A 26024-nucleotide genomic window follows, 5' to 3' on the forward strand; every position below is an offset into this window, starting at 1 on the left:
ATAACACCCGAAACGAACACTATAATTGTAATGAAAATTGAAATGAAGTAATTCATATAAGTACCCAAAAAAATTATTGGCGCAATAAATGTTCGAATTGGAGTCCTTCCATTTCGAGGCAGACATTTTTAAACTCGGTTTATGATATTATTTATTGCCCTCAATACACTTATTTGCTGCATTGTTGCGAAATCATTCAAAATCCTCAATCTCGAGTCTTCCACATTTTCTATTTCTTTGCCAGCATAAATCCTATTTTTCAATGTCCCCCATAGAAAATAGTATAAAATAGTAGGATCTGGTGATCTTGCAGACCATCTTATTGTCCCATTATTTGTCTCGAAATGGAAGGATTCCAATTCGAACATTTATTGCACAATTAATTTTTTTGTGTATATAAATTACTTACTTCATTTCAATTTTCATTATAATAATAGTGTTCGTTTCGGATGTTATTATTGCTACCATTTTTTCTGCTCATCAGATTACATATGATATATTTTAGTTGTAGATATGTTTCAGATATTCATAAAAGGTTTTCTTATTCGGAGAAAAAAAATATGAAATTATGAATAGGTACCTAAAAATGGAAAAACACTCTCGAAAAACTCTACGGTACATAAGGAGACGTGAAAGATGCTATTGAGTTTTTATTCAACCCAGTCAACCAATTTTCAGGGCCGTAATTTAAAAGGGAATAAGTCACACAATTATAATCGAATATTACCGAAACATCCCGAAATATAAAATTTAATTCAATTTCTCAGTATGAAGTGAACGTCTACGATCCAAAAACTACAACAAAAAATACAGGTTCGTATTTAAAATCTAAAAATGGGGGTAGCCCAAGTCAGATGACACCCTGTATAAAAGATTCATGGATATATTCTGAGAGCCCACATCAAGTGTCAATAGCAAAATGTGGACAGGTTTTCAATATGTCTCCGAATAAAGAAGATATAGGCAAAAAAATAATTTGGGATTGTTTGGTTTTTACTGTATATCTTCAGAACCAAAAGAGCTATATTCGATTTCTTTTCATTATTGAATAGGTCTCTAAAATACGCAACTTTGCCATAATTTAACACACACAAACAAATTTGAATAGCCCTGTATATATATATATATATATATATATATATATATATATATATATATATATATATATATATATATATATATATATATATATATATATATATATATATATATATATATATATATATATATATATATATATATATATATATATATATACATCGTAAAAGTATAGGGATATTTTTAAAAATGACAATAATTTTTTTTTAGATCGCTTTAGGGAAAAAAAGTTGACGGGTGATTATTAAACGAATATAACTTACAACAAAATTTATTAAATGGTCAAAAATACTGAGTGCGCATATAAGCAAAACTAAAAAAAAAATATGGCTCTTCTTTGGCACCCCGACAGAAAATCATAATACAAAAAAATTGGAATCAGTACAAAGTATGGCCTCCACGCTGGTTTATTACGGCCCTACATCTATCGTGCATCGACAAAATGAGATTGTCAATGTCTTGTTGAGGTACATTTGCCCATTCAGCGATTAAAAGCTCTCTCAATTGAAACGTTGTGTGAATGTTCGCCATATGCGGAGTAACTCTTCGTTGAAGCATGTCCCACACATGCTCGATGGGATTCAGGTCCGGTGATTGTGCTGACCATGGCAATACATCAACTCCTTCGTTGGTGAGCCAGTCAGTCACTAGACGCGCGACATGTGGACGAGCATTATCGTGCATTAGGTGGAAGTTTTCACCAACAGCACCAGCAAACGGACGGACGATAGGTAGAAGAATGGTGTCGAGGTACTGTCGAGCTGTGAGGGAGCGATTTGGAAAAACGAGATCGGTTCTGCCGCCGATCATGATTCCGCCCCATAGAATTACTGTACCACCTCTGTATGTGTGGACTTCCTGGACGTTTCTCAAACGTTCATCATTTCCAGATCGTCTCCACAGTCTTACTCGACGAGAATCTGGATGAAATCCAAATCTGGATTCGTCTGTAAACAAAACAGTGGCCCAATCATTTGCATCCCAGTTTTGATGTTCTTGACACCACTCTAATCTTCTACTGCGATTGCCTCTCGACAAAGGTGGACATCTAAGTGGCCTTCTGTTGTGGAGATCTGCTTCATGCTGTCGATTTCTGACAGTATCACGACCAATGGTTACCTGGTGCGTCTGCTGCAACACGTTAACCAACTCAGATGCTGTGATTGTCGGTTGTCTTCTTGCGGTTAAGACCAAAAATCGGTCTTGAACTGCAGTTGTAGCGCGTCCTCGCCCTGGATGTTGTTCGGCTGGACTGCCAGTTTCACGGAAACGCCGCCACAATCGACTGATAACACTTTGGGAGACCCCCAAACGAAGAGCTACATCATTTTGTCGCATGCCACCTTGAAGAAGCCCTACAGCTCTATTCATCTCAGCCAATGGTAAGTGATGGCGTTCCATGTTAAAGCACAATATTTCCAGTTTGCTAAGCAAGAACTGCATAGAATGTACAAACTCGACACTTTCAGATTATTCATTTTAGCCGAAAACCTACAGTTTGTAAAAAACTTGATAAAAGATTAGTTACCGTTTTCGCAGGCTTTGTTCAACCCATAGAAATCTACAGGGTGGTCGAGTGTACCAATTTAATCGAAATATATATATATATATATATGTTTTTCCGGGTGTTCATCCGTTGTGTACTATTCGATAGTCGACGTTTCGCCATCATCTCAGATGGCATTATCAAGACAAGTTACTGCTTCGCTTCGCTTTATATATATATGAAGTTATAACAAAAAAATTGTTTTGTGTCGATGAAACCTCTACTATTAATACCTAATATACAAGATATTTCTGGAATAATTGAAAATCACATTTTTTCATTCGTACAATAATTTTTTTTTTAATACGTACCACTCTTGTATGAGGGGAAATCTTCGTATACAGTAAATGAAGCCTCAACCGGACCGTTTTTCAAAATTTCCAATTGTATTTGTTGTTCTCTGGAACTAACGTGATAAGAACTTTGTCCATATGATTTGTCAGAGGCATAGGAGAGAGAAGAATGCGCATCACATTGTTTATGGCATCTTGGTGTTGGATACAGATCTTTAGGACATGGAGGTTTGCTTCCGGTTGTATGGTGCTCGCATGATGCCATCGAGTAAGCTTTACAACCCTGAAACATTTAATAAAATAACACTTAAAATACATACACTCAAAGACAAATATAATGCATATTCTATTTTGAGCCTTGCTTTCATGTTCATTTCTATTTGTCTGATGCTGTTTTCATCACTAAAATGTATATGCTGAAGTATTTAACGTATATTGATTGCCAAATAATCCAGACGTTGAAACTTTATAACACACTTGTAGAAGAATTAATGGAATATAATAGTTTTGGTAATGATATTTAATAAGATCAAGCAACAATGACGACAAAATGAAATTTCTTTGAAGCAACATTACAGTTCAATGTTTTCCCCCCTAGCGCTAACGATAGCCTGTTAAGTGTTAAGAGCTGGATTTCATAGCCGTATATGTATTTTTAAGATGTCCCAAATATGTTCTATGGGATATGCGTCAGGGCTTTTTTGGTGGTCATTTCACTGCCTCAAGTCCAACAGCGTCAAGATACTGAGTGACTGTTCTTGCAGCAAGTGCACGAGCATTATCATGCGTCAGCACGAAACTGTTATGACCAATGAAGCCGCCGTAAGGTAAAACATGCTCTTCAAGAATGTTGCGTTTGTACCAGTCAGCATTCATTCTTAAATTCACCTCTATAAGCTCGGTGCGACTGTCCCAACTGATGCCGCCCCACAACATAATGGAACCACCACCAAAGCTATCGTTATTAGTCATCTTTTGGCATTGTAAATCTCTTACGTCCTTGACTAAGCCGCCTTTTGTACTCCCCAGTCTCATTGTATTGCTTTACAATACGAGAAATAGTCGATTGATGGATATGCAATATTCGCTTAACATCCTCTTGTCTGCTTAAATGCGGCATCTCACTAAGAAAACTACAGAATCAAGACATAAAGTACTCGAAATGTCATTTTTACAACAATAAACAAAACAATAGACATTAATAGTGGCAAAGGCCCACTATTCAAAGTCTGTAATCTGTACCATTATTTCACTTATTCAGCAATACTGACTAGGTCCAAATGTTCTTTCATCTATACCGAATGGAAATTTACGTAAAATACTTTGGGCTTCGAACATTTATCAATAAAACAAATAACCTTTTCAGGGAAAAGAAATCAACATGAAAAATAATCTTGAAACAAAATATGCAATACTTTTGTTCGAGAGTGTATATTTGCAACGATGAAAGGGAGGTACGGTATTGCAAATGGGTCGTGAACATGACTGGATATCTGCGGTTGTAATGAAAATACTTTTCACAGATCAGTGCACTCTCACTACGCACGATTCACAAACTAACTTGGAATCATCAGAAGACGAGTATTACTAACTCGTTACAAGTCAGTTAATAATAATAATAATTCATTCAATAATCAATAATTCATTCAATCTTAGCCGCACAGATGCAGAAGGCTGTCATTGTTGGCTCACTGCGCTTGCTCAGGGCACATGATTTTCGGACCCAATGATCACTTACCCCACGGTGTGGGGAGTGGTCATTGGTTGATAATGCTGGCGCGCCCTCTCGAATGCATCGGGGCTTCGGTGGATAGGGCCTGACCAGCGCACACTACGGTGAAAAAAAAATCATTCACAGCAATATAAGGGTACAGATTGTGAATAAAGTAATACCACGGAAACAGTACTGCTTGTGTGTGGATATACATACATATATGAGGCTAATATAAAGTAATATAATATTCAGAGTGATATTAGAAGTCAAAATTCAAAAAGAAAAATCTATAATTAATTAATATGTGAAATATACAGGGTGTCCCTGGACTTCCTCTTTTCCTCTCGGGAATGTATAGATGAGGTCAAAATATCACCAGTACTTCATATAACTTTTTTTCCTAAAAGTCTTCGTAACCAAGTTACGGGCCCTCGAAGTTACAAAATGAAAAATGTTTTTCTTTGATAACTTTTCAAGTGAATATTCAAAATCATCCAAATTTTGGTAATCGACTAAACAAATGAATTCCGTCGATGAGCTTTCATGCAGGAGTCAGTTGTTTTGCTACAAAGTCAGGAACGGACTACCCCCGATGGTCCACACCCCAAAACTTTGAAATGACAGATATTTTTCAATATTCTTCAACAAAATAAGGTTACTTGGACAATTTTATGAATAAAAGTACTCGTGTGGAAAGTCGATCGCAGCAACGAGTCTTGATAAAAATGTAGTTCTACTCGACGACATCAAACCTGCTCGTCCACCATTATTTGAAATGAATAATTATCAAAGCAGAAATAATAATGATAACGTTAATTCAACAACATTTATAACAGGAATAATACAAAGTATGCTAAAATGAAGTCGTAAACAAAAAGTACAGTACCTATATGGAAGTTTAAGTCACAATTGTGATAGCAGATATTTTTACAAAAGAAATATCAAGTTCTGTAGATTCGTGGTGTTTTTGAACTAACAAGCTACTCTACTATGAAATATCGAATTCATTCCATATTTTGTATGTACATAATACGTGTGGAATAATCACGTTTCGTGTTGATCAGTTATCTGAATCTCATGAAACTCAACATTCGAATGTTTCAAATTCTTCTTCACAGCTAAACTGTTGAGGAGTTTCACTGATAATTATAATTTTATGGGAGAAATTCTTTAACACGAATCTAAATTTAGCTGAAAAAACGCACATCGGAAAAAATATTTACTATACTAATAAAAAGCAAACGAATGAACTACAAAAACGGCTGCACATGATCAGGTGAACAATATCCAGGGAATAATTATGTTCCATTTCTTTCACAGATGTTGACAAAAAAACCTTTTAGAAAGTTTTGATAAAAAATGAGAAACTGGAATGCGATTTTGTTTTGTTGAGTGGTGCGTTGTCATATGACTATCATTGTATTGTCAATATTCTATAGGATATTTTGAATTTTTTTGATATGGCCGAACAGTTTACATTCAATGAATATGCAGATATGCATGTATTTTATGGACGAGCATTTTGTAATGCTGCAGAAGCTCGTCGTCTGTATTCCGAGCATTTTCCCAATCGAACGGTACCGTCAAGAGAAACATTCGAGCGTGTCGATCGCAGCTTGAGGGAGACAGGTATGTAATAATTGATAATTAATTTGAATACGTTGTTTTATTTCGATATTATTGTAGGTACAGTTTTGCCAAAACGAGGTGGTGAGGGCGCTCCTAGGACTGTACGTACCGTATTGGAGAAAAATATTTTGGAAGCCGTCGCTGATGATCCTTCAATGAGCATCAGAAATCTATCAGAACAGTTCCATACATCCAAGTCCACTATTCATAGAATAATTAGGGAACAACTGCTCCACCCATTTCACATCCAGAAGGTACATGCCATGACACCTCAAGATTTTCCAGCACGACTGGAATATGCCAATTGGTTCATGGATAGGCAAAGAGAGGATATGACTTTTATTAATCGAGTTTTATTCACTGATGAAGCAGGTTTCAGTAGAGATGGAGTTATCAACTCTCATAATCTCCATATATGGGCCGAAGAAAATCCCCATGGGATATTGCAAACCAAACACCAACGGAAATTCAACGTGAATGTTTGGGCTGGTATCATAGGAAACCATCTTATAGGACCATTCGTTCTACAGGACCGATTGAATGGAGAACGTTATTTGGAGTTCATTCAGAACGATTTGAGTGGACTTTTGGAACATGTTCCATTGCATACCCGAAGACATATGTGGTTCATGCATGATGGCGCTCCTCCTCATTTCAGTTTGATTGTGCGTGACCATCTGAACCATATTTTCCACAATAGATGGATTGGTAGAGGTGGGCCATATTCATGGCCATCGCGGTCTCCGGATTTAAATCCATTGGATTTCTTTCTGTGGGGGCATCTAAAAAGCCTTGTTTACGCTACACCTATTCACACAAGAGATGCATTGTTGAATAGAATAACATTACATTGTGAAGCCATACGAAACGACCCTGGAATGCTATTTAAAGTACAGAGAGGGTGTCTTCGCAGACTAAGAAAATGTATAGAGAGAGAAGGTGGTCATATCGAGCAGTTTCTGTAGCGGATTTTTCATTTCTGTTTGCTCTTGAGGCTCTTGAGTTTCGTTAGTAGAACGTGTTTGCATTATAAAAATTCGTTATGAACATTTTACCTATCATTTCCATTTTCCTTAAAAACTAATATTTTCGAATAATGGTAGACATCTCAGGATAAATGTTGTTGAATTAACGTTATCATTATTATTTCTGCTTTGATAATTATTCATTTCAAATAATGGTGGACGAGCGGGTTTGATGTCGTCGAGTGAAACTACATTTTTATCAAGACTCGTTGCTCCGATCGACTTTCCACACGAGTACTTTTATTCATAAAATTGTCCAAGTAACCTTAATTTGTTGAAAAATATTGAAAAATATCTGTCATTTCAAAGTTTTGGGGTGTGGACCATCGGGGGTAGTCCGTTCCTGACTTTGTAGCAAAACAACTGACTCCTGCATGAAAGCTCATCGAAGGAATTCATTTGTTTAGTCAATTACCAAAATTCAAAAATATTCACTTGAAAAGTTATCAAAGAAAAACATTTTTCATTTTGTAACTTCGAGGGCCCGTTACCTGGTAACAAAGGATTTTAGGAAAAAAAGTTATATGAAGTACTGGTGATATTTTGACCCCATCTATACATTCCCGAGAGGAAAAGAGGAAGTCCAGGGACACCCTGTATATTATACATACATGTATAAGTTACAATATAAAATAACTATTAAAATTCCAATCAAAGAATTTATATATAAATTCAAGGAGTAGTAGAGAACTTGGTGATTATTGAAAGTGTCAGAAGCATATTTGAAATTGAAAATAACAGAGCTTATACAGTGTCATCCCCAAAGTATGCACCATATGGGAAACTTATTTATTAAGGGTTTTTTGAGAAAAAGTTATTTCTGATAAAGGTTTGTGCACTCCTTAGAACTAAACATGCACCAACAATATACAGTAAAACACACGTAATATACAAGGAGCCTTCAAATATTGAGACAAGAGTAAAGTACTCTAATTTTGAAAAATTTTGGGAAATGATATTTGAAACATTTGTTCAGCATTAAAAAATAAATCCAGATTTGAAGTCATGACCATCTAAGTGAAATTTTATTTTTCTACTCTTTTTTTTTAATGGGGACTACGAAATAAAATTGCTGAAACGATAAATAGACAGCATTCTGCATACGACGGTTCATTCAAAAGCCTGTGATATTACTAATTACACAACTATGGTGTTAACCACGGTCAATTTTTTTGAAGAGTAAAATAATTTTCAAAGTTTTTGGTGCAAAATTATTTTTATTTTTTGTTTACATCGACAATTACTCAGAATTATACAGTTCTGTAACAAGAACTTAATCTCAATAACATTTAGTCACAAAACATCAAAATAAAATAGGTATTTCCGAACAAACTCATTGATTTTCTGGAGACTTTCTTGTTCTAAATAAATGTTTTCAAGTTGAATCTCCAGAAAATCAATGAGTTCAGTTCGAAATACCTATTTCATTTTGATGTTTTGTGATCTGATATCATTGAATATTAAGTTCTTGTTATAATACTGTATGATTTTGAGTAATTTTCGATATTAACAAAAAACTAAGATAACTTTGCACCAAAAACTTTCAATGCTGAAAAACTTTTTCAAATAAAAATTTGGAGGAACTTTCCTATTAATTAGCTTGGTAAAACTCAGATACTTGGAATTTATGTACTTCAAACTGTAAAAACATATATAAAGCATTGCATATGTAGATTCAAGTTAATAAAGACACTGTGTAGTTGAAATCTCACAATGAAGTTCATTTTGATTAGTGATGGTGTTATTGATTCGATTCAAGTAACTGATCAATGTATTCATAATTCACTACTTCGTCCACTTGTTCAGAAATCAATCACAAAAGGTGAAATGATGGAAGATATTTCTTCATAAATACTCGTTTGGTATCTTACCGTCGTTGAATTATAAGGACCTCCGGAAACAAGACCTTGTAGATGCCAATAGTTCCACGCCTGTACAGGATATCCTCCTCCACATCCCATACCACAAAGTATGCCGCAACATGATATCAAGTCTTCCTCCGAAACAAATATTTGCTTTTCTCCATTCGAGTGAATGCAAATCCTGTCACTCATTGCGGAAGTTGCTGCAACAGCCTGCAAAATTAATTGATAAAATTTGGTGATTGCATTTGTATTGAATGAATGAAATCAGTTGGGATTTCATCAAATTGTTTCAGTAGAGCGTTTGTGTGTAAACAAGCATGCTGCATTGATTATGAGCTCCTTTATTATACCTCAGAGCTGAAAGGACCAGGACATCTCATACTCCAAGAATACATCAGTCGAAGAAGTTTGAGAATGACACGAAGCGAAGAAAGAAACAATTGTAACTTATTCAGTTTTTTTTTAATTCTAAGGAGAGTAGTAGAATTAGGCTTCAGAAACGGTTAGATAAGTATCTGTATGATTTTTGATGTGAAACATCTTTATGCGCTCTTGACTTGGGAAGTCAGCCGATGAATAAGTTGTAGAACAGGAAATTGAAAATTTTCAATCTAGCACTGTGAAGTTGACAAATTGTTATTTATGAACTATTCAGTGAATGAGTATAAACTTCAATGCACAAATGTACTGTTTGGAACCTTTGGTGTAATGATTAATATAACTGCAGTTTTATCCCAACGACAAACCATTATTTCAACACCTCGACCCGTCTTTCGATCACCAAGTGATCATCTTAAAGAAAGGGTTTTTTTTCTTGTTGTAAGATTTCTCGCGTTCAACCACGAAAAATAAATATAGACCAGTCGCTTCGCTATCAGTGATATAAAAAATCATGAAGAAAGCCGTAAATACTCAAAGGGCTTCAGCATCTTGAGCAATCATGAATATGGCTTTCGAAACAAAAATCAACAGGCGACCTACCGTATGTCACCCATATTTATAATAACGCCATCGACAAACATGAAGACTCAAGAGCCATTGTGCTTGATATTTCTAAGTACCTTGTGTGCGGCATGAGGGTTGCTGGCAAAACATCAATTCCTATGACTTGCCGGATAATTTTCGTGTATGACTCTCCAGATTCCTAAAAGAACGTTCCCTGCAAGTGGCCGTCGATGATTCTGTATCTGTAGAGTAGTGAGGGTGAGTGTAGGCCCACAGCATTTGGCCACATGTGACCCATTGTACATCCTCCCGAAGAGTTGTCCTCCTAAGTCATCGTCCACCCTGTCCTTTTCAGGAAGGTGGACAGGTCTCTGGGAGACATCTCCTTTATATCGGCCAAGACGGTGTAGGCCAAGACTAGCCGAACACACACTCTCTTATTGTCGATAACTCCGAACATTCGCATAGGATATGCTTGACAGTTTCATCTTCCTGTTCACACATCCTGCATAGAGGTGTGTCCACTAGCCCCATATTGTGGGGGTTTTTCCCCAGTTGACAGTAGCCAGTCAGAAATCCTACTGTAAATTTTCCTAACATAAATCCTAAATCCTAGCGTAAATTTTCCCTGGTCATCGCCAGATATGTTTTCGACGACAGCTTCCTAGGGTCGCCATGGATGATCCTGGCAAGATTGCATCCTTTGATTTCATCCCATCTGTTAAGGGATTGAGAATGGGTGTGATGTTTGGCTATATCCGCAATTGTCGAAGTCATCAGGCCGTAGGTGCCACTGGGTCTGAAAATTTTTATGCCAGCCGCTTCCTTGGCTAAAGAGTCAGCAATGCGATCACCTTTACTCCTGTCGTACCCTTCAATCCACTTCAGGATAATGTTATCATCTACCGAAGCTTTGGCTAAATCTAACTGGCACTCTAGTACTAGCCCTTAGGAAACATGTTGTCAGTTCAAGGATGATAGGTCTTGTCTGCTAGGAGTGCAGATTGTTATGTTTTTGCCAGAAATTTGTTTCCTGGTTATTTCTTTCGTGACGATTGAGATACCAGCCAGTGTTGTTTGAACCACGCTGTTATTTTTTCTCGTCGATGGATATCTCTGGAACACTTCAACCATCAACGCTGGTTTTCCCAAGGAATCCATATTGTCTACAACCCTTTTTTCATTGTATATCAATGACTCATTGAAAAAGAATCAAATATATTGCTGACGTCATTCCATTTGCATTCCAGGACATCGGCAGCAGATGCACATCTTTACCGGCAGCAGGAAGTTGCATACCTTTATGAGGATCTAGAGGTGGTACCGAATAGGAGTTAAAGTACCTACGTTCAATTCAATGCCACGAAAATCCAGGCATTGGTTCTCGCCAGAAAAATAAATGTCTTCAAACCGGATATATTAATATCAGGATAGACGAATCCACTTTCTGCTTTGATGAGTTTGTCTGGGGTTGAAATAGACACCAATATGTATTCGCACAATCATGTCGCTGGAATTGCAAAAGCTGTTTCTCAAAAGCTTGAAACACTGTTCAAAAAAACTGTTCACACCTCAGCCACTTTTGATGTTGTATAAAGCTCAGATCAGATCTTCATTGGGGTTTTGTTCTCATGTATGGAGCTCTGATCCTAAGCATACTCTCAATCTGCTGGATTCCAGCCAGAAAAGAGCCATTCGCCTGATTGGAGACGCGAACATCACTTGCAACCTTGATAGTCTAGAACAGGGGTCTCCAAACTTTGAAGCCTTCGGGCCATAATGATTTTTTCAGTTTGTTCCAAGGGCCAATTTCTGCCCTTACCTATATTTCTAAACTAGGATAGTCGCAAAGTGCGTGATCTAAGCAAACTTACGCTTTTTTGAATTTCAATTATTATTGTGTATTGTGGCACTTAACGACATCTAATGGCGAGTAGTGGTACTATGTACTATCTTTTTCAACTACCCGCTAGGTGGCACTAGGGGTATTTAAATATTTTGAATCACCGCGTTGGTTCGAGAAAGTTCTGGTTCTAGCTAGTGTATTCCGATCACTTCGAGATGACAGTAATAATTGCATATAAAAAGGGTAGCGGCGCAACTGCGAGTTAGTCTGCGTAGGAAAGGCGAAGGAAGCGAAACTGTCACTAACACTTGTCACTTGACTTATTGTTTTTATGTGTGATTTGTTAGCATGGAAAAGAAGCGAAAAATCGACAGTGAATGCAGAACGTTCCAAGAAAAATGGAACTTTCAGTATTTTGTGATTGAGTCCAGTAATGAGGCGCTATGTTTAATTTGTAATGAAACCATAGCTGTTCTCAAAGACTATAACAATTAACGTCACTACCAAAGCGAATACTGAACTGCAACTCGCGCCAGCTTTCGTGTGGCTCTTGAAATCGGAAAACGTGACAAACCATTCATCGATGGAGAAATGATAAAAGAATGCTTGATTGCAGTAGGCGAAGAAATATGCCCCGAAAAGGTAAAGTTATTTAAAAGTGTCAGTTTGTCAGCAAAATGATTTATCATATCATACTGCCGTACGCTGGCTTAGTTGCGGAAAAGTCCTTGAGCGTTTTTTTAACCTTCGAGCAGAGATCGAAAATTTTGTTAAATGCGAAGCAGCATCCTTTTGCCGATTTAGAACATAGTGAATGGATGTAGAAGTTAGCCTTCTATGTCGATTTGACAAATCATATGAACGAACTGAATTTGAGATTGCAAGGAGAAAATCAGCTTCTCCCTGATTTATACACCAATATCAAATCCTTCAGGCAGAAAATAATACTATTTCAATCGCAATTACGTAAAAAATGTTTCACACATTTTGAAACATGTGAAATATTCAGCCACACTACATAGACTGAATTTCCCGTCAATTTTGCAATCGAAACTTTGAGTGCTCTGAAGGTAAATTTTGATACTCGTTTTTCAGATTTTGATTTCAGCTTTTTCAAATTCCTTTTGATTCTGACATTGAAACCCTGGCTCCGGAAGTCCAAATGGAAATTATTGATTTACTATGCAGTGATATGCTTAAGAACAAATATCAAAATTCATCTTTGTTGGAATATTATAAGAGTCTTCCACTGGAACAATTTGATAATTTGCATAAATTTGCTCATGGGTTGTTTTCTGTTTTTAGTACTACTTACTTGTATGAGAAAACGTTTTCCAAGATGAAGTACACAAATAATGTTTACAGATCTCAATTAACCGATGAACATCTTAAATCTCTTTTGATAATTGGTACAAGTAAAACTGATCCACAACTACAAAGTATCGTCGGTGGAAAATCCCAATTACATTAATCTCATTAGTGTTTTTGTTTTGCTGTGATTCATTTCAATTATTTCTCAGTTAATAATATGCTTAAACTTAGATACTTAAGTTAAGTTTTCTTTGTCATCATTTCTTGCAAGTAAATAAAACCGATTAATTATCAATCTGTGTTTTCTTCTTCAACTTATCACAGCAATAGTAACAACAATTAGGTAATCATTGGCTGTCGCGGGCCAGATTGATGACAGTAAATCATTTGCTATCGCGGGCCGGATTGATGACACTGGCGGGCCGGATTTGGCCCGCGGGCCGTAGTTTGGAGACCCCTGGTATAGAACATGGAAGAAAGGTTGGAGATTTGTTATTCTTTCAAAGATACTTTCACGGGAGGTGTTCAAATGACTTGGCACATCAGATTCCACTAAGAGCGGTAGATATCATAAATACGCGACAGATTTTAACTGCGCATTGTTTTGAGGTTCTATGTGGAATAAACTTCCTGAGAACGTTTTTCAAAACGAATTTGATCTTCAGCGATTCAAATCTAACGTGATTCGCTACTTTCAAATAGGCACGGCTCTCAGAGCATCTCGAGAATTTTCCTGTGGTGCTGTTCCAACAAAAAAAACAATAGAAAATATAACTCTATCAGTGAAATAAACAGCCTATATTTCTCCATCCACTCAAAATTCATCCACATATTAGTTTACTGAAAAATCGTCAGCATTCCAATAATTAGAGTTATCAAAATATCTATGTTTGAAGTAGAGGACCTTAGAAAAATATTTCAAGGACCTCTGCGAGAGGCTTGAAACCAGATGATAATATACCGAAAAATACCCGAAATCAAAATACGAAATTATATACGAGTAGTATTATAAACTCTTACCCAGCATGAACCACATGCAGACTGATCCCTGATGACGTTGATAATTTCGCATTTGGACCACTGTTCCCGGGCATCGAAGGATTCTGGAATTGGGGTGTCTTCGCTGTGGACAACGACGTCATTCATTGATCTGGGTTCGGGGGATTCAAGGGCACCAAGCAAACTACGAATGTGAGACAGTGGAGTGTCTTTGTCAAAATTCCTGCCAGCTTTCCATGAGCTTTGTTGGCTGTTGATGTAGTTTATGAATTCATCGGAAAATGGATTTGAGTCAATACCGTAGGAGAGAGCTCCCGAAACGGCAATAACTACAAAACAGAAGGCTATCCTCATCTTGGGTATTCCTGTAAGTGATTTTATAATTCAAATATTAGATGTGTTGCAATTAACTTATGGAAGTAAGATTATATTTGGAATCGAGATTCAAACAGAAACTTGACCCCACCTGTTACTCAGAAAGAGATGTAGCTACCGTTCACTTATTCTGATGGCATAGGAAGTTTTGTGATACATCTCTCTATCAAGTTTGAGTTGATAGGAAAGTAATCTTGGCATTTCTTATACCTACATGATACAAACGTTTATAATGTTGAAGAGAATCAGTACTGCCATGAATCTACTATTGAGAGTCTATGAATATTTGAATTGAAGGGGTTTTATTTTTAGGAGTGATTAATTTTTGGGAAAGAAAGTGTTTGGCTTTTTGGCTACTCCATCTTGATATATGAATATCATCCTCAATTGCTGGTGGAAAGCTTTGTTTTGTAATAATGAAATGCAATACTCTTCTAGAAGCGCGTTTTAGTTGTTTCCGATGCATCAAAAGAGATGAGAAATGGTCCTTTCACATTATAATTAGTAATTATTCTCACTTCTGAAATGATCTACATCCTATCGATTCATCAAATATTTTAGATAAGTTGATAGTTGAAGATGTAATCAACTTTCCTGATTGAAACCTGCAATGAATATGGTCTTTTCGAATTTATCAGAACGACTAAAAATCTCGCCCCTTGGCTATTTAATAATACAGAATTTGTTTTAGTGGGTTTCCGTGATTTTTTTGGTTACAATTTCCAAACTTTTCAACTGCATCTGTGTAGTCGAAGTTCTTTCCGTCACGTATCAACAGAAACTGAAGCTCTCATTTCTTTCACTAATGGTGAGTTTGCACAAACTTCCCGCGCGATTTGGCTTCGTTTTGGCGCTTTTCAATGTTGTGTATCAGATCTTTGGTAGATATGTTCTCTATTCCTTTCTGTTGAAGTTCTCTTGGTGCTTGTGTATTTCTATGGCTAAATACATTCTTGTTGAATAATGATTCGATGTTGCTAGCCTCTCGGTATTTTCGAACAGAATCGTGTGTTTCCCTTCTGACAGTGCATGTTTAGCTACTGCAGACTTCTCGGTCTGTTCCAATCGGTAACTCCGCTTGTGCTCGACTAACCGGAGAGATTTAAAGAATCTAACCTCATACGCAAGTCAATAAAAATATTCTCGGGCAGTCAAGCGGTGTTGGAAGCTCTTGGTTCCTACTGAGCAACGTCTAAATTGGTAGCAAATTGCCAAAGACGACTTTCTTCAAATAGAAGACTCAACAGATTGTCCCTGGTCTGGATTCCTGGCCATACTGTCCTGAAAGGCAATGAGGCTGCTGACTCCCTTGCAAAGGAGGGTGCTTCAAGCAGCTTCGTCTGACCATAACCTGTCATTGGCATCGCTTTAGGCTTTGCCAAATAAAGATTGAACATCTGGATGACAAAAGGATTTATGGACTTCTGGCAGAATCATCCAGAATTGGCTCATTCCAAGGCGTCTTCTCATCCTTCGAATTTTGATACCAAACAGTTGTTGAACTACAACAGGCCTTCTTACAGGTCACTGTCATTTGAATCATCATATGCAGAGACTCGGACAGTGTGTGTCGCCTCTGTTTGGAAAATAATGAAACAGCCTCGCTGGGGACCGAATCAGGTTTTTAGAGTTCGGCACAGCCTTACTCTTGCTATCAGACCTGAAAGACCACTCACCATACAAACTAATCGGCTTCGTTAAGAAGCTGGGTTTATTTGGTCGAGTGTGAATAGATATGAGCCGCAATAAAACCCTGCTAGTTGCGGTAGAGGGTCGAATAGAGCCACTCACTTTGAACCTAATCTAACCCTAAACAATGCTTCTTTTCGTCTGACCGATAAAGACTTCACCACAGTTACATGAAGTTCTGTAAACTCCCGCTGATTTGCTGATATCAGATACTCCGATATTTACGTCGTTGGTTTGAAAACGATGTTGATTTTCTTCTTCTTTGAAATTACCTTTCTTGATGACTTGGTATTTTATTTAGTCATCAACTAACTCCATCCACCCGTCAATAAAATTCACCACTGAGAGGGAGGTAAATAATTCAATAAATTACCTGGACTTAACCATTACGACAAATAACAATAAACATGAGTTTGCAATTTTCCACAAACCATCGTACACGGACATTATCATACATAATTCCTCCACACACCCGTACCAGCATAAAGTTGCTGCATTCAATAGTATGATTCACAGATTATTGAATATTCCACTGTCTGATAGGGATTTCCAGAAAGAGCTGAATTTGATCAAACAAATCGCGATTAATAACGGTTATAAGGTAGATATTGTAAGCTCCATTCTTTCGAAAAACGACAAAAGCAAGCCGTGGATCTGGTCTACCCATATTCAAGATGCAATAACGTGAGTTATAAGACATTGACATATGTGGGGGAATCAAACAGGAATATTGCCCGTTTTTTGAAGAAAGAAGGCGTAAACGTAGCTTATAGAACGAATAATAACCTAAGTAAATTTATTAAAAACAATAAGGACAAAACTTTGGTGTCGGATAGATCAGGAGTATATAAGCTGACTTGTGGCTCTTGTCCAAAACTGTATATTGGGCAAACAGGAAGAACATTTTCCCAACGAATTAAAGAACATAGGAGTAGTTTTGTAAATAGGAAGACCAATTCCACATTTGCAAACCATCTTTTAGCAGAAGGACACGAGTTCAATCATTAGTACGAGGTGTTACATTTAGAAGAGAAGAGTTTGAAACTTAATCATCTAGAATGTTTAGAAATCAATAGATTCAGGAATTCGGGTAATTTACTGAATGATCAATTAGAACTCAATAACTCTCCGTTACTGAATATATTTTTTCAAATGTGAAAATGGATCATAAGTGCAGGTAATTTAATTCGTTAGAAACTCAGGTAAAATATCAGCTACTTAAAATTCAGGTACTTCGTTTACAGGTACTTTGATTTCAGGTACTCCATAAACTATATATATATTTAGTATTGAATGTGTAGAATGAACGTATTCCAAAAACACAATAAAGTGTTTTTGGAATACGTTCATCAAGGAAGATAAACAACTAGGCCATGAGGTGTACAGGAAGAATACACACACAGATCGATACTTACATAATGGATCCAAGCATCATCCAAAACAGAAACGAATCGTCAACAACCTAGTGAACAGAACTTCGAGATGATGTGAAGAAAAGTACGTCGACGACGAAATAAAACTGTGTTACAAGCGAACGGCTACGACAGAAAAGATATAATTGGCGCTACGCGTCCAAGGAAAAAGAATAGGAACACCAGTGAAGAGCAACCCCAAGGCACTGTCTTTCTGTCATACATAGAAGGTGTCACCAACCGAATCGGGAGAATTCTAAAGAAGGAGAATCAACACTGTCTTCAATTCAACGAAAAGAATATCGGAGCAGAGATCCACTCAAATCAGCAGGAGTTTAAGTTAAGTTAGGTTAGGTCCAAAGTGACTGAGTCTATTTGATCCTCCACCGCAACCTGCAAGGGTTTATTGTGGCTCACACCTCTTCACACTCGACCAGGATTCCACGATACTGTGTGAAGTTTATATCGGTCAAACGAAAGGAAGCATAAGTACTCGCCTAGTAGAGCACAAGCGGAGTTGCCGATTGGAACAGACCTAGAAGTATGAAGTACTTCTTGAATATGCACTGTCCGACGGGGAACGCAAGATCCTTTCCGAAAATGCCGAGAATCAATATTCAACATTATTTATTATTCAACAATAATGTATTCAGAAGCCACAGAAATACACAAACACCAAGAGAACTCCAACAGAAAGGAATATAGAACATATCCGCCAGAGATCAGCACTATAAATGACAGGACATAAATGAGAACTTTAGCTTTAGTTGATACTTCGAGAAGAGTAATTCGACTACGCCACTGAAAATGACTGTCGCAGTTGCAGTTGAAACGTCTGGAGTTTGTAACCAAAGAAGACCACGGCAAAACCCGGAAACTAACCAAAACATTGACGCCAGACATAAAAGCGTACATTCCTATAATGAAGAATTTATGATGAAGTTGAAGGATAAATCTTTCCCGAATATGAAAGAAATGAATCTGAAACGTGATGGGCTTGGGGTTGGAGGGGGTCAAAAGTGAGTGGATCTATTCGACCCTCCACCGCAATTGCAAGGGTTCATTGTGGCTCCACATGATGGGCTCACTGGATATCAACGAAATGAAGTTAGTTCCCTTCTATGAATATGATGAACATAATTCGCCGAATAATTAGTATTTCAACAGCATACCTTCTTGTAGTACTAATGAATAAGCCCATTTTCTGTATAAATATTCAGAAGAAAGCAACCATCTGTAGATCATAATTTGCTGTGTAAGGAACTTTGGTATTTTGTAATGGGAGAATCAGTAATTGAATTTGTTGAAAACCATCTGAATAATTTCAAATAATCAGCAAACCATCGTATAAACGGAAGGGTATGCAAGAACAGAATTGTATGAAAAATATTTCCCGTGAGTGGTGAGTGGGATCTGTTTTTCTTTTCAATAGATGAAGATGGTTTTTCCATATTTTTTTTGATTTATATGAGATACATCAATGAACCCAAATCGATGAATCATTTCATCTGACCTGAATATATACATTTTGTGATGCAATCAATTTCGCCATCTTGATTTTTTCTTCAAACTTTTGAAAGCTCATAGCTTTCTATTAAATGATACCACAACTGAATTGTTAATAATTGCATATGAAAACAATGAAGTAATGAAGAGCAATGACTCAAATGTCGATTTGTAACTCAAACCCCCATTAATATCATATCTGGTATAGCTTTTCAAGTTCTGTACAACCACATCGAAGTACCAATATGTTTGAAAGAAAATTTAACTAAACCTCCATATCTGGATATACTGCAAAGTAAAAGTTCTATAATTGATAAAATAGATCTGACGAACCCAAAAGAGTTTTTAAATGTTGTTATATTTGGGTAAGTTTAGCCATCTTCTCATTAGGACTGGCTTGTTTGAAAGTTCGGTGGATAGGCAGATGTATAATAAAACGGACCGCTTGATTACCTGATATGACACCTTTAGATTTTTTTACCATAGAAACGTGTGAAAAATTGATCTGTAAACATTCTTCCTCATTGTCAGGCGGTAAATGATAACCAATTTAAACACTTATTGAAGTACACTGTGTTTTGAATGAACTGTTTATTTAATTCATGTTATTCATTGTTTAAATATACACGTTGAAATCAGTAATATAGTGTTATAACAGTTCACTTTTCGTGCTTGTTGCTTTTCCCAAGACGTTTTATCGAATGAGGTATGTTTTGTGATAGAACACATTTGTAAGATAATCATTATTTATTTGCTGTAATTATGCATCGAGAATAATATTTTGACAGTGTTAACAAAACAAATGAAATATATTTTACTGATCTCAAGAAAATAAATAAGATTGTAATCATGAAGTATATGTCGCTGCCTATGTACTTTGAAAAATAATAACAAAAATGTTGATGATTTGATAGCAGTTATCAAATCTTTATATTTTCTCAGCTTAAGTAATGAATTTATATAAATGTATGAGCATCAGTTCCCTCACACCCCCATATGACTGAGAGGAGAGATATTTGAACTGGCTTACCCAATAACCATTGAAGGTTATCCGGATATACATCCAGTGGGGTCCAATGACTAATGGACCAATTAAATATACCGGGTGTCCCACATTTTATGTGACAGGCAATATCTGGTTTGTTGAAGGGGATACACAAAAATGTTTCATACAAAAGTTTTAGGAGTTTATGAGAGCTATATTTTGATATAATTTTTAAATATACAGGGTGTTTCCTTTAGGTGCTACAGACCAAAATTCCATTTTTTAAAATAGAACGCCCTGTATATCATTACATATTCAGATGCTACGCTAAATTCTGATATCATTTCATGTTTGGTTTTTGAAATTCGGTTACGGCGTTGTTGAGTTATTGCTGAAAATGTAAAGTCTTGAGAACGACTATTATTTTTAAAAATATCTCATACAATTATTCTCTCTGCATCAGATCACATGGAAATTAGTCAAAATTTTGGGTGTTCGAAGTAATGGTTTCAATTTTGAGTTGTGGAATTCAGTCAGGAATCATTTTGAATATGAAACAATTGCGAAATTGAAAGAGGTGTATTCGAAATCTTTAATTAATAACAATGTAAATAATATAACTTGATAAATCATTTCATAAGAATGGTAGGTACCTAGAAATAAGTCATAAAAATTGTTCAAAGTGATGCCCATTAGATATTATACAGGCTTCGAAACGTCGAATCACTTCTCTCGTACAAGTCGCTCTCATAATATCAGGCGTAATATCACTGCACGCTAGTCGTATTTTCATTTTCAGATCATCCACATTCAAAGGGGGAGTAGTGGAAACAATATCTTTTAAATAACCCTATAGGAAAAAATCAAGCGGTGATAAATCTGGGGAACGAGCCGGCCACCGAATTGGACCCTTATTACCAATCCGTCTATTTGGGTACGTTCTATCCAGATATTCAGTGACAACCTGTGAATTGTGGGGAGGAGCACCATCTTGTTGCCACCAAATTCCTTGTCGTTCTGCTATGGGAATATCTTCCATCAACTGGATCAAATCATTTTCTAGAAAATGTAAATATCGCAATCCATTGAGATTTTCATTGAAAAAGTAAGGTCCTATGATGCGGCCATTGAACAATCTACACTATACATTAATACCCCAAGTTTGAAAATTACTTTCGCGGACCTAGTGGGGATTTTCTTGAGACCAATAGTGACTGTTATGTCGATTCACAACTCCATTATTGTGGAATCGCGATTCATCGCTCCACAAAATTTGACTGAATATGTTAGGACTTTCATGTAATATTACCTGAATACAAGCAATGAATTCAAGTCGTCGTTCGAAGTCCGTGGGTTTCAAACCTTGTACCAACTGAATTTTGAATGGGTGGTATTTATTTTCTTACAGAATTCTCTGTACATTAGATTTACTCACACCGACTTCTTCTGCAAGAGTACGGATAGAAACATGTGGATGAATAATAATATAAGCCAACACATTGATCTCTAAATCTTCAGTTCTAACAGATCTCGTATGATGACGATGCTTTATAGTAGAAGGAAATGACCCAGTTCGCAATTTTTCTACAACTCTCGAAAAAGTCATTCGTGACGGAATGGGTCTGTCTGGAAAACGTTCTTGGTATAGACGTTGTGCTTGACGGCAGTTTTTCTGACATTCCCCAAAAATTAATAAAATATCAATGCAATTACTTGGACTAAACGCGAAAGGCATACTGGAGTTTTCGCACAAAGAACACAGTTACTGTTTTGCAAAGAATCATTGAATCGAACTGACAAGTAGATACAATTCAACAACATTTGTTACTATGGCATCATAGGTGAGAATAATGGTTTGTATTCAGTAGTAGTCTAGTTCAATTTAATAAAAGATATAGACTGGATTCGTGTACGAGTAAATAAGTTTTTTTGAAACTTTATATTTAAGGAAAAGTGCAATAACTCAACAACGCCGTAACCGAATTTCAAAAACCAAACATGAAATGAAGCCATTAACGTAGCATCTGAATATGTAATGATATACAGGGCGTTCTATTTTGAAAAATGGAATTTTGGTCTGTAGCACCTACACCAAACACCCTGTATATTTAAAATTTATATCAAAATATAGCTCTCATGAACTCCTAAAACTTTTGTATGAAACATTTTTGTGTATCTCCTTCAACAAACCAGATATTGCCTGTCACATAAAATGTGGGACACCCGGTATATGTTGAATTTATATGTTCTAATAATTAGATGGAATTTTATAAGACATATTATTTCATTCAAGGCATCGTATAAACTGAAAATAATTAATCAATTCGAATACTTTCCAGCATGGAAATGGAAAAAAATACAATGAAACTTCGACAGAATTTCTCGGTGTGATTTCAAATATTGCACCTAACAGTGGCGTGCATTATGACACATATCGTGTCACAACGTAATGCATAATTTAATCAAAATATTCAATGATATTAATAATGATGATCATGGATGGATAGAAAAATGAAAAAACTGTTAAAAAAGTAATCGAGGAAGCAATAGACTGTCTTACAATTTGAAGAAAGAGGAACTACATATGTTTTTGTTAATAAATCGTGACCAAGAAAATTCTGCAAGGGCATACGAGTACAAAATATATTAAGAGATGATGAGAGGTATATACCAATGAATCACAAATCGGAATTTCTATTCTAGAGAGATTGCACTTGGAGAGATCAAACAACCTATTCTGGAGTTTTGAGAAATAGCGAATTATTTTCATTTTCTATATAATAGTAATTGAATTCATTGAAAAAAGTATTATAATCATGCATGAAGCAAACTAACGGGTGTGCTAGTACGAAAGGTTGCCTTTTATGTTTTGGGATTTGGCAACCCTAGTGTTGCAATCTGGCATCTGACAGCTCTTTCATATAGTTGGACATTTTTGAGCTTATACGTACTCAGAACTTTTTGACATACACACGCTATCTTTGTTGTTAACAGTAACTTAAAAGTTTCATCTCGGCCCAAAAATGGAATTGAATCGTGAACATTATCGTGCGATTATTTTTTACAGCTTTCAAAGTGGATTAACTCAGTTACAGTGCATGGATGAACTTAATTCAATTTTTGGCGATGAAGCTCCCTCAAGGACCAGTGTTTATCGATGGTATGGAGAATTCAATCGTGGTCGTATTTCAGTCCATGACGAATTTCGTGAAGGTCGTCCAAAATCAGTTGTTGTTCCGGAAACCATTGATGCTGTGCGCGAACTGATATTGTAAGATCGTCATGTGACCTATCGTAAGATTGAGACAACCTTAGGCATTAGTGGGACCAGTATACATTCAATATTGTATGAACATTTGACTGTCCAACAATTTTTTCCCGTTGGATCCCACACAACTTGTCAATCGCTCAAAAAAGGCTCATGTCGATTGGTCGAAGGAAATGCTAAAAAATACGATCGCGGTGGTTCGAATCACGTCTACAACATCGTGACAGGTGATGAATCGTGAATTTACGCGTATGAGCCCGAAAGTAAATAGCAGTCGACTGTATGGGTGTTTCAAGAGGAGCCAAATCCAACAAAAGTTGTTCGCGCACGAAGCACTTCCAAGCAAATGGTCGCCTGTTTTTTGGGAAAAACTTGAGATGTCGCAACCGTACCACTAGAACAACGCAGAACAGTCAATTCTGAGTGGTACAAAACCATTTGTTTGCCAGTTGTCTTCCGAGAAATCAGAAAAACCAACCGCCGAAGACGGATAACTCTTCACCACGACAATGCCAGCTCTCACACATCAGCTCAAACAACTGCATTTTTGAGCACCCAAAACATTCATTTGCCGAGTCATCCACCGTATAGTCCTAACTGGGCACCGAATGACTTCTTTTTATTTCCGCACGTAAGAACCAAACGGAGAGGTCAACGTTTTTCGACCTGAAAAAGCGGGTGCTGCATTCAGAATGCATGTTTTGGAGATACCTCAATCAGAATGGCAAAAGTGCTTCGACAATTGGTTCAAACGCATGCAGATCTTCATGGGGAATATTTTGAAAAATAATATAGTGATTTTCGATGAATAATATTTGTTTTTGTTCTCTAATTCCGAAATATAAAAGTCAACCCTCATAGTCCAAGCGTTGAGTTAAAAATAAAGGGGTATATTCACAAAAAGGTTGGGAGGTAATTAAATTTGGTGGGATGATAGACATAGGTTCCCTGATGATACACCTGGGTTTGTGACCTCTGGGGGTTGCCACACGAAGGCTGGGGGATGAGAACTCTGCATCGCGATACTTTAAGAGGAAATTGAGCTTTATTGTGAGTCCTATCGATAAGAACCAAACATACAACGCCGAGTTTGACAGATAAACCCAAATAGGTATCATCGACTGTGGACTAGGCTTCTTGGGAATACCACTTTAAAAAAACGCGCCGACCAACTCTACCTCAAGGGTGGTGAATACTTTTCTGTATCTTGTATACACAAAAATAATAAATGTCATCATTTTATGTCATTATTTTATGTATAGGGCCAACTATATCAAAATATATCAAATCGGACATCTGCAGATTCAGAAATCATTACTCTTTCAGAAAACATAGAAACATAATTGTTTCACAGCGCTGAAATTCTCATATTGTTGAACATTGCAAATTAATCCCCAACTTTGAGGCATCCTAGAGCGTAAACTGTTGGTTGTAGACAAAAAATTATGGAAGATTTTATCCTGTGGATATTTTATCTGAACTTTTTTCTGATAGGATTCACCACAAAGCTCAATTTCCTCTCAAGGTATCGCGATGCAGAGTTTTCATCCACCCACCCCTCGAGCGGCAACCCCCTGAGGTCGCAAACTCTGGTGTACTATCAAGGGATGTATGTCTACCATTCCACCAAATTTAATTTCCTCCTGACCTTTTGCATATAGAAACTACCCACCTCTTGGACGATATAATAATGATATAACAATTTGCAAGTGATGCATCAACATGGAAATAAAGCCAACCGATTTTTTCAAGTCTCAACCAACCAGACCCCCCAAATTCAACAAAAATTTTGCCAAAATTGAGAGTTTCATCGACTTGTATTCGATCAGGGCCATAATTAATGTCACCATAAGAGAATTCAGATGATAATGATGTTTCACAATGTTAATGATTGGACGATTGAAATGTTCATCATTGCATCATCAGACTAGGACGGCTTTATCATTGAAAGAGATCAACTATGAAACAAAATGTGTCATCGACCTGTATATTATTCAAACAATTTTTTCAATTCGAAATAGACTGACAATAGTAATCGACACACAATCAATTCTATTCATGTATTTAGAAGTATATACTCTGTTTACTTACCTTCCTTTGAAATTATGTGACAAGTGGAAAAACTGATGAAAATATTTGTCTTCACCTATTTATATACTGATTTATCCACTCGAACTTTATCACAAAATCACGGATAATACGAAATGGGATCGACAACAAACTACGTATAATATTTTTTTATTTTCAAAACAGCGTATCTTGTGCAAACCAAAACCAGAAAAAGAGAAATAAGTATCCTCACTACTAAGTTGAAAAGTAATACAAAGATAAATATTCACCGTGTGTAATAATAGTTACAAATCAAATAGAGAGTTTTACCAGAAAAAGCAAACCTTTCACATGTGTTTCGGGCTAGATGGCTTTCATCAGTATGCTATATTCGAGTGTAGACAGAAACATAAGTCTGCAGAGTATACAATAGAAACAAGCCGCACATATTATGATTTTGGTTAAAAGA

At 36.5% G+C, this 26024-nt stretch overlaps 1 protein-coding gene across 1 annotated transcript in view; it reads right to left on the minus strand.

Moving 5' to 3' along the window:
• LOC111513390 (cathepsin B) overlaps positions 1–25745 on the minus strand; it is a 39682-nt gene extending 13937 nt beyond the window's left edge. The window contains exons 1-4 of the mRNA XM_074182717.1: positions 25598–25745; positions 14293–14636; positions 9177–9380; positions 2956–3220 (exon numbers count right to left, since the gene is read on the minus strand). Of these exons, the coding sequence (XP_074038818.1) occupies positions 2956–3220; positions 9177–9380; positions 14293–14625 (802 nt within the window). The 5' untranslated portion in view covers positions 14626–14636; positions 25598–25745. The remainder of the gene's footprint in view (positions 1–2955; positions 3221–9176; positions 9381–14292; positions 14637–25597) is intronic.
• Positions 25746–26024: the final 279 nt, after the last annotated feature.

The sequence above is a fragment of the Leptinotarsa decemlineata genome, unplaced genomic scaffold (genome assembly GCF_025532065.1).
Source record: "Leptinotarsa decemlineata unplaced genomic scaffold, Ldec_3_MD MMD2_P_RNA_scaffold_2, whole genome shotgun sequence".
Taxonomy (NCBI): Eukaryota; Metazoa; Arthropoda; class Insecta; order Coleoptera; family Chrysomelidae; genus Leptinotarsa; species Leptinotarsa decemlineata.